Source organism: Glandiceps talaboti, chromosome 2, assembly GCF_964340395.1.
Source record: "Glandiceps talaboti chromosome 2, keGlaTala1.1, whole genome shotgun sequence".
Lineage (NCBI taxonomy): Eukaryota > Metazoa > Hemichordata > Enteropneusta > Spengelidae > Glandiceps > Glandiceps talaboti.
In genome coordinates, this window is record NC_135550.1 from 23450280 (window position 1) to 23462968 (window position 12689).

Consider the following 12689-nt stretch of genomic DNA (forward strand, 5'->3'; position numbering starts at 1 on the left):
TACAGTTTCTACAACAGCATTCTATATCAGGACATCTTACCCTGTATTGTCTTGATCGTGATGACTGTCTTTCAGAAAGATGAGCAACATGTATAAGACATACTTCATATGAATCTATGACAAACATTTACATCTGTCTTAAAATGATTCAAGCTAAAATCACTGCCTGATTAATACTGGTACAATGTGTACATTACTCTGTATATTACTGATATGACTTGCTTGTCAAAGTTTATTGTCTTTACTTTTTACGGTCATCCTACCAGTATCATTTTTCTAAGTAATGATGAAACTACACTCCATAAAATATGTTTTAGCATTAAATAATAACCTTCATAAACGCTACTTCCTGCTATCCACTTACACCCTACCCTAGTCCTTCCCTTTGAAACGTATTTGTCATTATAACTTTGAAACATGTCAAAAAAAAAGAAATGAGAGAAAGGAACAGAACGATAGACAGAGAGACAGACACGTACAGAAAGAGAGAAAAACGTAGACAGAAACAGTGACACACACTTATTGACAAACAGACAGACAGACAGACCGACAGAGATACAATGAGATAGAAGAGAAACAGAGAGACAAAGTCAGAAGTAGACAGAGAAAGAGCAAGTTAAGTAAGTGTAAGAGAGAGATACAGACACAGTGAAGTTTTCAAAACAACCACTACATAAACTCAAAAACATGCACTTATCTGTCTTGTATATTTTTGTGAATTTCAGTACTATTTCTACACTCTCTCTAAAACAAAACAAATACCTCTTGGGTGAACACAGCTTAGCATCACATGGTGTCAAGAGGCCAGTCATTGGGGTTTGGAAACCTTAGAAAAAGAACTCTAATAGTTGATGTTAGATATTCCTGTATCACTACACTGAAAAGAAACCCAAACAAATACAAGATATACTATCAAAAATAGATTACATCTACTAACACTGTCACATGTGACACACCAATTAATAAATTTAAAGGCATATAGAAATAATATCCAGTGGTTTTATGAGTTGTACGGAAAACCCTTCCTCAAGAAGCTATTTAATCCACAGCAATGCCCAGAAAGTGGGTAGTGTAGACACTTCAATGATTGGTACAAGCTGCAAACTCATTGTAGCCACATGTGATACGATACAGGTCACGCTTTTCACATGCTCTCTGACAGCAGGCCTGCACCAACATATACATGTGTATAGTGTTACAGTGGGTTGGTGTAGGCCCACTGTCAACTTCCGCTGCCAAGTAATCTTATCCATAGGTCAGCTGCCTATATCCTATTTTCACTCTCTGCTTCCTGGATGATCTTTGTCTTGTACAATATGCTGGAAGCTGATAACACGTACATTCTACACTTTAGACAAAATATGAATTGCATAACACAATTCATATTTATAAAATTATTTGTAGTCATATTGTTGATTGAAAATGAAAGAATAACTGCCTGACCATAAACTTAAGATAAAAAATATGCAAACATCACATATTTGGATAAACCTTACGGTACTTGTAATTCCAAATTGAGCAAGATTTGATATCCATCTGTTGTTGGGTAAACTCAAAAGAAACACTACAACTTAGTAATCGGGTAAATTCACAAATGTACAAATTACACCCACTATTAAAATGTCCTGCTCTTTAGAACAGTGTTATCTGATTTGTCTGAAAAACAAAAAATATTTTATATTTTAAAAATTCCTCCAAAGTTGCACTAGCTGCAACTGAGATATTTTTCTTCATCATCATGTAACCAAATGTACATTCTTTACTAAGTGGTCAGTTACTTAAAAAAAAATTGAATCTGTTACTTAGTGGTCAATATTATCCATGGGTGGTGTAGTGACAAGTTTAAAACCTTGAGCAAAATCTTGGTTTTGAATCTGTCACCATGTTAAAAGCTGTACTGATTGTAACTGGAATATAATTTTTTGATCCAACAACCACAATGTATTCCCTGAAAATTGTTAAAATACCAATAATTAGATATTGTACATATTAATCAGTGGTCAATCTTTTCCATAAATATTGCAATAACAGGTTTAAATCATGATAGCCGTTGAGGGCGCTGATTTTTAGGTATGGACCCAAAAATCAATATGATTTTATTTATCATATATACTTCTACAAAAAATATGTTCACCCATAGATTATTCAATACTGTTTAGGGCGTACGATATTATCGGTAAGTTATTGCATCTAACAATACATTTAAACAAATATGTTCAGTTGCAGCTAGTGCAGCTTTAAAATGTAACAGAGATGACTTTATACACAATTTAACATTTAAACATTCTTTCACTACGAATATGTAGACTGCATTTATGATAATTTTGTAAATGTTTATACTTTTGACAAATATTTTGACAAAATTGATGAATGAGGAACATTTGTAAAGATGTTGATGAAAGCAGAGTTGAGAGGTGTCCAAATGATTACTTTCCTAAAGATATTGTCAATCTGATATTTTATGTTATGTAGTCCTGGATGAAAAACATTTTTATTAACTGAAAACTGGAATGTAAACTTTGAAGAGATCATGTCAGCAACTTTGCACCCCCATAAAAGTTATAAGACACACACAATATAGGTTGTGAGGAGTCAACAATTAAGAGTAAACTGAGAATTTCATTCAATTAGTTTTGGCGGGAAAATGCTCTGTACTAGAAAGGTCTACAGATATTGATAGAAATATTTTCATTCAAGCAGTTTTGACAAGAAGAATTTTGTACTACAGAGGGGCTCTAGATCTTGATAGAGATACTTTCATTCAAGCAGTTTTGGCGGGAAAATGGTGTTTACAACAGAGGTCTACAGATATTTTCATTCAAACAGTTTTGGCAAGGAAACACTACTACAGAGGTCTACAAATAGTGATACAGCTATGTTCAGTCAAGCTGTTTTGGTGGGAAAAAGCTGCGTACTAGAGAGGTCTGCAGATCTTAATACTACATATTCATTCAAGAAGTTTTGGCAAGAAAATACTTTGTTCTACAGAAGTTATTGACACAGCTCTTTTCATTCAAGCAGTTTTGGCGGGAAAAGACTTTGTGCTATCCCAGTGTACTACAGAGGGATCTAGATATTGATAGAGATATGCAAACAACACACAAAAACCAATCTCACTATGGCAGCAATGTCATCAACAGACACAAATTTGGGCATTTTCCATAACATACAAAATCAATGTTTCATATCAAAATCATAACTGATTTAAAATGTTTTGAGGAAGAAAGTTTGAAAATCAAGTTATTACTTTAAAATGGCTATATTTTTTTAACTTGTGGAAATCACTATTTCAAAGTCTCAAATGAATCAAAACCCATGACACACACACACACACAAATTGTATCCCACAACATCTGATAATACTCAAAGATTACTGAATAGAAACTAAAACTGATGAATCATGTTTTATATCGATAGTATGAAAAAATATCAAATTCAAAAAATATAGATTACATTTTACAGAAAGTGAATTTTTTACAACTAGAAAATGAGGGTTAACACATTACGTCAAAAACATGCATTTTCTTCTCTTCTGGGAAGTAGAAACTTATTTTTAAAAGTTTCCTTATTGGTCTGCTCGATGATTAACAAAGACTTTAAAAGCTTTGCCACATTCAATATGAAGTGTTGAATGCAAGGCTTACTTTTCCAATTTTGTTTTAATCATAATTAAAGTCTATGACATGTCTAATTAGCCTGACAATAAACAGTCTGACAATAAACACAGTTGTCTTTCAATCATCATTGACACAAAATGCTGTAAATAGAAAATGTAGTCACTGAAAAAAATGAAGGTCACCATCACAGTACTTCATTATCCACAAACAAAAACAAAGTTGTAAATCATTTTAATATTTATGGACGACACATACTTCCACAAGACTGCCTCTACAAAATTTGGGAAAGCGCCCCCATGTGGTGATTGTGAGAAAGCATGTACATTTGGGGTTTTCAATATTTCAACATTCACTGTTTTCTAAATATTAACATTATTTTTTATCTGGTTTTTGTTCATTCTAGGAAGTAACTTGTCAAATATGATGATCATTTCTAGCACTTTCTAACCACTAATTACCATGTACTCTGTGACTGGAAAGCAACAATGTCATTCCCAATCCTAGAAAATTTCTCTGTAGTTGAAATGCAGCTTATAAAGTACATCTGGTTAGTTTGGTATAAGTTTATATATCCGTTTAGATAAAACTGCCAATTTAATGATTTTTAACAAAAGTTACTTTCACAGACCAACAATGAGGACAGATGACATCACATATGAGAGTTTCACATGTAGTTTGTGATACAATAGGTTTTGATCTAGTTGCCCTTTGACACTGACAGGACTACCTTGTACACAATGGTGTAAAAGTAAATATATGTATCACTTTTTCAGTAAACATTACTAGTACATAACTTTTTGAATGCCCATTTTCATCTAGTTCTTTAATGTGAGAATTACTAGTAAGTATAGTTCAGTACCTCTGCCAGCAAAGTTGAGGGGGAGAGGATTGTTTTTAAGGAGGTTAAAGGGGAAGGGGGTTGTTTTTAATATTTGCTTGTATAACAGGATATCTGAAGAAGACGAAAGATGGATTTAGGTGAAATTTTGTGGAAAGACTGCCTATGAGTCAAGGACCAATTCATTTGATCCAGAAATATTACAAAGGAGTCATTATCATTGAGAGATAAAATTATGGATCCAGAAATATTACAAAGGAGTCATTATCATTGAGAGATACAATTACGGATCCAGAAATATTACAAAGGAGTCATTATCATTGAGAGATAAAATTATGGATCCAGAAATATTACAAAGGAGTCATTATCATTGAGAGATAAAATTATGGATCCAGAAATATTACAAAGGAGTCATTATCATTGAGAGATACAATTATGGATCAGAAATATTACAAAGGAGTCATTATCATTGAGAGATAAAATTATGGATCCAGAAATATTACAAAGGAGTCATTATCACTGAGAGATCAATGATGGCAGAGGGATGATATACTAAGTGTTCTCTAGCTTGTAAGTATAATATTAGTTAGTATTTCTATGTGTGCATCAATCTCAAGATCTCTATTTATATCTAGCTCAATGAGGTCCTGAGGTGAAGTCAAGAGATGATTCAATACCATGTGTAACATCTAGAAGTTTCAGTAATTATAGATTACTGGCATATACTGGCAATAAATGGTGATTTTTTGTAATTCAGCAGGTGACACTTAACAGGTGAAAATTCAACTTTAGTTTCATTTGATGGACAAATTTTGAAGTCCACTTGCATATTGACTATTTTCGTGACAATAAGAAATCAAGACTGTCGACAGTCATTTGTGCCTTTTTTGCTATGTTTCATCTAAAACAAGGTCGTCGCCTCGCTCCATAGCACTGAATACTAACCTGTTACTGTACCTGCTATCAGTACGTGGTTGTAGTATTGCCGCAGGAAGAGGCAACGACTTTAGTTTTAGATAAAATGAAGCAAAAAGGCACGAACAACTGTCGGCAGTCTATAAGAAATCTTTTACTTGCATTAATAATGAGCACTGTCATTCAACAAAATTGATGATTATTTTTATTTAGCAGATAAACATGACATTTGTCACAATCAGTGTTGATAAGAATTCAAGTTTGATATATATTACATTTGATGTACATGTTGTATATTACTTTACTTTGCTCCTAAGTTTTATGTACACCCTAGGGCATGTGCATTTTGCTCCTAAGTTTTGAATTTTAGGAGCATTTTGCTCCCAAAATTTAAAATTCAGGAGCAAATTGATCCTTAAAAATCTTGCTCAAAGAGTTAACAACTTCCTAGGCTGGATGGGAGACTAGCAAAATAACACCCTGCCATGAAAAACAGATTTTTCATGCAATGATCTTGATGTTAATACACAGGGCACTTGCAATCCAGACTGAGCATGCTCAGACGCAAAGGACTATGTGATTATCTGTGGTTATCGTAATATCTAATCTGGCGCTACTGATAAAATAATCCTCCCACAATGGTCAGGGTAACTATGAATTAATTATTTGTGGTTACAAACAATGTATCAGTATTGTTTACAATGCTGATTGATTAGTATTTATTATCACATTTCTCATTATGCAACATTAAACATGGAGGGTTTGCAAGGTCCCTATTTCTGCACTATTTTGGAAAAAATCACCTGTCACCATGCTGTATTGCATCACTTTACAACAGTATCTCACAGTTAAGCAGTTATTAGGATTTACAGAGTAATAACAATATATTGGATTAATTTTAAATTTCATCTCTTTCAAAATCTACTTTGGTCTGATTAATAATCAGAGTTCACTTACCTGTATGATATGGTTTTGGCCTTAGGTCAAAGGTCAAAGGTCAATGTAATTGATGTGGTATTTGATGTTCAATAGTGTCAGACTGGACTTGGATTGAAGTCAGCAGGGGCACTGAACCATTGTTATGTAGCATCAAAGATGAGGAAACTGTAATATACAAGATGTATAATATCATTCATAACTGAGTTATGTAATTTCAACCTAAAATTTGTCATCTTAGTATTAGCGATATATACCTACCGAAGTATACAAATCAAATGCATGTATAAACGGCACTCTGATTTTACTATTTAGGTATAATAATTGCCAAATTGTGTAGTACTACAAGTGTTTGTGTGTGCATGTATCTGTATATGTCTGTCTGTGTCTGTGTCTGTGTCTGTGTCTGTGTCTGTGTCTGTGTCTGTGTCTGTGTATGTGTCTGTGTAATCATTGCCCGTACACGAAATGGTGTAATATGTATGCATGTGAGGGTGTGAGTCACCATCACTGCTATTTGGCACCAATACAACTGTCCTTTGCCAGTGCACCACATCATTCAAATCTTTTACTGTACTATAATAAAGACAACACATCAATATTTGGTGAACAGTTTATATACAAATGTATTACTTGTTAGTCAATCTCCTTCTGGTTTAGTACCTGGGTTACCCAAATACCTCTTGAAGTAGCACTTATAACAGCATGACATATTATGTAGACATCTGATCCCTAGTGCACATTAAGCAAAGCACAAAAATGATGGTGCAGAGTACAAATGGCAATGTTTAGTAAAATAACACTGAAGTATGGTTGTGCTGAGAGCAAATGATGCATGATTAGTGAGAAGAAGGTCTGTCACATGTCACCCAGCTGGGTATTTCACCCAGTCCAGAGTGAATGTTGTATCAACACTTTGCAGGGCAGTCTCTTCATCTATCATCAAGGCCTACAACTTTTTGGCCCCCAGTCATTGACTTCAGCAAAAAATATTTCATTCATGACAAAAGATATGATACTGAGCAAATAGAGTGAATTAGGGGTAAACCATTTGATTGGGGGGGGGGGGTTTACTGGAGGATTTTTTATAGCTATTTGACATAATATAATTTGTTTCTTACACTAATTCAGAACTGTTTCATTGCAAATTTCAAAATACAACAGAGGAAAAGTTTCAACTTCTTTTTTGGAAAACTTGAAGGTTAATAAGACCAAGTGAAGTTTAGCATACACTTGAAGGTGTCAAGAGCTAACATGAGAGCTGTACTCTAGGATGCTTTTCTTTCCTGCATTTCATTATAATCTTGAGAGAAAATTCAATAAATGTTTGTAGATATTGATGTGACAGGTACATCACCAGTCACTTAGTCTAATTGAATAGGTACAAAAAGTTGAAGTGCAAAAATACAGAAATTAGCAATTCAAAATTGATAAAATTCAATATCAGCTTGCAGTCTTTGCCCTCACTTTTATCATACACTGCAACTATTATTGTCAGTCCGCTACTTACATTTGACTTATAAATTACACTGTACATTTAAAATCCCACTTATGCTGCTCTATATATACATGGTACACGACAGTGAAAATAACTGTGCAGAGTGCAAAATCCTGTGTAAGAGCATAGTTGTAGAAGGTGATGCTATACCTCCATGGTCAGACACTGTGCCAGGGTTTTCAAATTACAGACAGTGAATCTTTGTATGTATACAAGTGCGCTGCACTATTGTGATACAGTCCAGAGCTAATTTGCGCTTATAACTTGTGAATTAATCGATCATCATTGCTAGCATTACTAACATTTAGTGAGACAGTGAAGGAAAAATAACAGATCACGATACATACAGGGTAATACTATTGGATCTGTGATGCTATCTCTTGTTCTATCTGAACATTATAGTAGAACATTAGCTAGGTATATAGTCACAGAGTCAGTTACGTAGATAGGTTGAATCTGTGACTCTGTTACACCATAAACCCTACACGTGTAGGGTCTATGGGTACACTCATTCACTAGCTGTTTAGAAAACAAGTGGTGTAAAAGTCACAGATTCAACCAATAGATCGGCTAGGACTATGTAGTGACTTTACTAGTGATGCTAATAGCCTAGGGCATGATGAGTGATTTCCCAATGTCAGTGATAAAACAACTTTTCAGAATGTACTCAATAGCTATAGGCAACACTTTACAATGTAATAGCCCATCTACAGATTTGGCATTCACCTTCCTAAACCACAGGGAATACTTTAGTCAAATTTAGCATTCACCACCTCACATCAATACAAAATACCAGTATTTCTGACTTTAAATAGGTTGTGTTTTCACTTTTCGATCTAAAGTTGCTTTGGCTCACTTTTGTCCAACTTTGGTCTAATCACACATCTGTTAACACTATTGGCTTCCATACATGTTACATGTACATGTAAGATACCAAATTATCAGTTCTGCCTTATCACCAGCACTGTAAGTCATCCCATGTCTTGATAAAACATGCCTACAAGTCTGTCAGTCTTTTACGTACCACATCACTTTTAAGTTTATGAGCAAATCCAACACACACCAGGTCAGAGTTGAATCTCTAGACTGAGGCAATATAATGTTTATGACACAGAAAAATTTATCCAAAGATTTCAAATAGATTTAATCAAGAGAAAAGACATTTTGTCAACAGCTCTTGCACTATTTTGATCCTGAATATAGAAACTATCATAGCCAGCTATTGTCTCGCTTTTTATATCATCCATAAAGATAATATGTATAAAGACAGACTGATAATAACACACTGCATCTGTTCCATGCATTTAATGTTCATTTATAGACTCTCTTCAATAACTTTTACATGGCAAGGGTTTTTGTGAGTGACAAGGGATTCAATATGACAAGGCCACAATGACATGAAGAATAGTCTAGGGAGTCATCACAAATCCTACACATACTACTGTTACTAAACACATGATAATGTTGTATTTACACTTTACTTGCATAAAATGATATGCCTGGTTTCAATAACATGTTTTTAATAGCCTGGGATGGGTAGGTACTTGTAAGAGTTTTGTTTTATTTTCATTCTGTGCATTGTAACTTTCTAGCCAAAGATCCGAGACTTGGCTATCTGACACAATGCCAACATGGTATCGAATCATCTCTGAACGAGAGATCCTAAGATTCGATGAAGAACAACACTATAGACTACAATGTTATAGTCTATATGTGTGGGCTCATTTTTCTATGATCTCTCTCTCTCTCTCTCCACATATAGTCAAATGGACAAATTCTACTGAAAATCTAGCTAAATCTCTTGCTTGAGAGAGAGAGTGAACAGAGCATGTCAGTAGTAATCCATCTGAAGACTCATCTTTTTAAGAAGGTGTATGCCTAATTTTAATTTGTTTCATTGGTTGCCACTTTTATCTATGAACTTGTGTGACTTTGAACGTTTCTTAACTTTTATCCCTTTTCAGTATTCCTTTCACCTTTTTAGTTTTGTTCAGCGCCTTTGAGCAAACCCCATTTGTTATACTGGTGCTCTATAAATGATATTATTATTCGTATTATTATTATTATTATCACAATGCACGGACAGGTAGCTGTATTAAATTGGTTACTTCATTCAGTTCACCACAAACTCAACCTTCAGTCTTAAAGTAAGTCACATGAGAACATCTATATATCAACGATTGAATAGCATTAAACTACCATGTAGGTGGTAAGAATGGAACATATGTCATGCTGGAGAAAGCCATTTGGCTATACATACATGGATACAGCAAAATAGACAGATGAGTTGATGGTTAGGATGAAAGGAAATCCTAGGTAGTCTTGGGCTATAAAAAACATATTACATCATTAAATCTGGATTACAGTTGATCTGTCACAGTGAATCTATAAGATGAAAATAACTATAGATAACTTACTAAATAAATTTCTCCGGCTCAAAATTGTAATGCAACCATGGTTTGTATCAAACTAGACTATGTTGGTCGTCTTCTGACAGCGTCGTATAATTTACAGCTAAACAGACTCACTTTTTATCACACTTGACATAATCAAGCTCCTAGTATTGGATTAAACAGAGATGTTTTAGCCTGTCTACTGACTGGATATGTGACTCCACTACGCTGTATTCTACATCCTCAACATCATCAAGTCAGAGATCCAGCCTGCAGACTGTACTTCTGATATCAAAGTTACATGCATAACATATCATGATAGCTAGACTGATAACTGCAAACTGATATACCAGCCCAAAAATCTGTAGCATTCAAAATGAAAAACACAAGACTGAATTGCTTGTTCTATAGAGCCACAGTATCCCAGAGACTTACAATCATCTATGGTGAGACCACATTAAGGTTAATAGGCTACAGAGCATGTTTAAATTTTGACCAAAAAAATGTCATAAATTTCCAAAATTTGTTTCATACATTTAGTATCCTCACATGATTCCAAATGCTTTCCTTCTTACAGCAGGGAAATATTTGTCAGGGGAAACATACATTGGTTTGCTCACCACTTGTCTCTCATGTGTTATAACAAGGGTTTGTTGTTTAAGTTTAACCATAGACGTCCTTTCATGTAAATTTGCATTTCTTTAATTTATACAGGTAGAAAAATGTCTGCAAGAAGGTTTCAATTACACTACGATGTACGGTACATGATGTACGCTGCTAGAAGTATATGTGTATTTAGATCCACTTCAAAGTTCTAAACATATCACTAAAGAATAAAATTTATGGTATTGCTACAGCTAAAACAGGGAGTATTTGCCAAAAAAGACTGTACATAACATGTACACTTAATGATCACCCCCCAATCATTTGGCAAGTTGCGGTTGTTTTCTCGGCTAGATCATTTTTATTGCTGAACAATTAGTTTATACAGGTAGGAAAATGTCTGCAAAAAAAATCTGAATTAGACTATGGTGAATATTAGTCTGATGCCAACATGGTTTCTAACTAAACCACGTGTGAATGGAGATGTAAATGGTAAAGATAATGCATAGGAACTAGACTAGGTGAATACATACTGTTGGGAACATGTTACATGTAATGCACTTTCAAAGTTCTAAACATATACAGAATGAAATTTATGGTATTGTTAGTTTATACTATATACAAAGACAGACATGAATCTTCTTTTTGCTGTTATCAGTTGTAGTCTGTAAAGATAGCTATTCCGTATGCTACAAGACAGTATCGTGAGTTCTTAGTTTGTTTATAAAAACAAAGGCAGATTATTGTCAGTTAGTCTACAGACTTGTCCTGGTGTATCAGTAGTAGTTAGTGACAACAGCTATTCCGTATGTAACAAGACAGTATTATGAATTCTATAGCATATGAGAGATTATTGTCAGTTTAATAGGCTACAGAGTTGTCTTGGTGTCACTAACTCAAAAAAGCTGTGGTGTGTGGAGAGCTTCTTGAGATAGTACACCAAGACAAGTTTTAGTGCTATATGTCCATCATCTATATGTTCATCATCTATATGTTCGTCCATGTGTGAAGACTGATAGGTGTCCTCCTTTCTGTTATCTTGACTCTAGCTTGTGTTTACACCACACAGGCACCCTGTTAATTTGTTTAAATCAATAAACAAAGAAATAATAATACAGAAAAATGTGCTAAATAACACAAACGCCCTAGGTAGGTAGGTAGGTAGAAAGGGAGGTAGGTCAGTCGGTTAGTAGGTAGGTAGGTCAGTCGTTTGGTCGGTAGGTATATATGTATGTATGTATGTATGTATGTATGTATGTATGTATGTATGTATGTATGTATGTATGTATGTATGTATGTATATATGGATGTATGTATGTATGTATGTATGTATGTATGTATGTATGTATGTATGTATGTATGTATGTAGGTAGGTATGTGTGTGTGTGTGTGTGTGTATGTATGTATGTATGTATGTGTGTATGTATGTACCCGGTATGTATGTATGTATGTATGTATGTATAGATGGATGGATGGATGTATGGATGTATGGATGGATGGATGGATGTATGGATGTATGGATGGATGGATGGATGTATGGATGCATGCATGTATGCATGTATGCATGCATGCATGCATGTCTGTCTGTCTGTCTGTCAGTATGTATGTATGTATGCAAGAACTGATATATGTATGTCTGTTCCTCTATCTGTGTCTGTACATGTATATATGTACATAGTCTGTTGACTGTTGCTTTTGATATTTCTTTTTTGTTTTTTTGTTGCGTAAATGTTTTTTTGGTAAACAAAAATACAAATTAAGCCTGGATACCCTGTATGCATGTAGTGATACTGAGTCATACTAGTAAGTTTATAAGTTCAGAACTAGTTGCAGAAGACTACCCATGACTGTGACAAAACATTGAAACTAGGAAGTGGAGAGTTTCATAC

At 34.3% G+C, this 12689-nt stretch overlaps 1 protein-coding gene across 2 annotated transcripts in view; it reads right to left on the minus strand.

Annotated features, from left to right (window-relative positions):
- The window catches only part of LOC144448704 (DNA repair protein RAD51 homolog 2-like), a 60618-nt gene that overhangs the window by 21363 nt on the left and 26566 nt on the right, over window positions 1-12689 (minus strand). For both annotated transcript variants that reach the window (XR_013482120.1, XM_078138995.1), the window contains exon 11: window positions 6328-6474. Coding sequence is in view for 1 of the 2 variants with exons in the window: in XM_078138995.1 (XP_077995121.1) it covers window positions 6368-6474 (107 nt within the window). In the remaining variant the exon portion in view is untranslated. The remainder of the gene's footprint in view (window positions 1-6327; window positions 6475-12689) is intronic.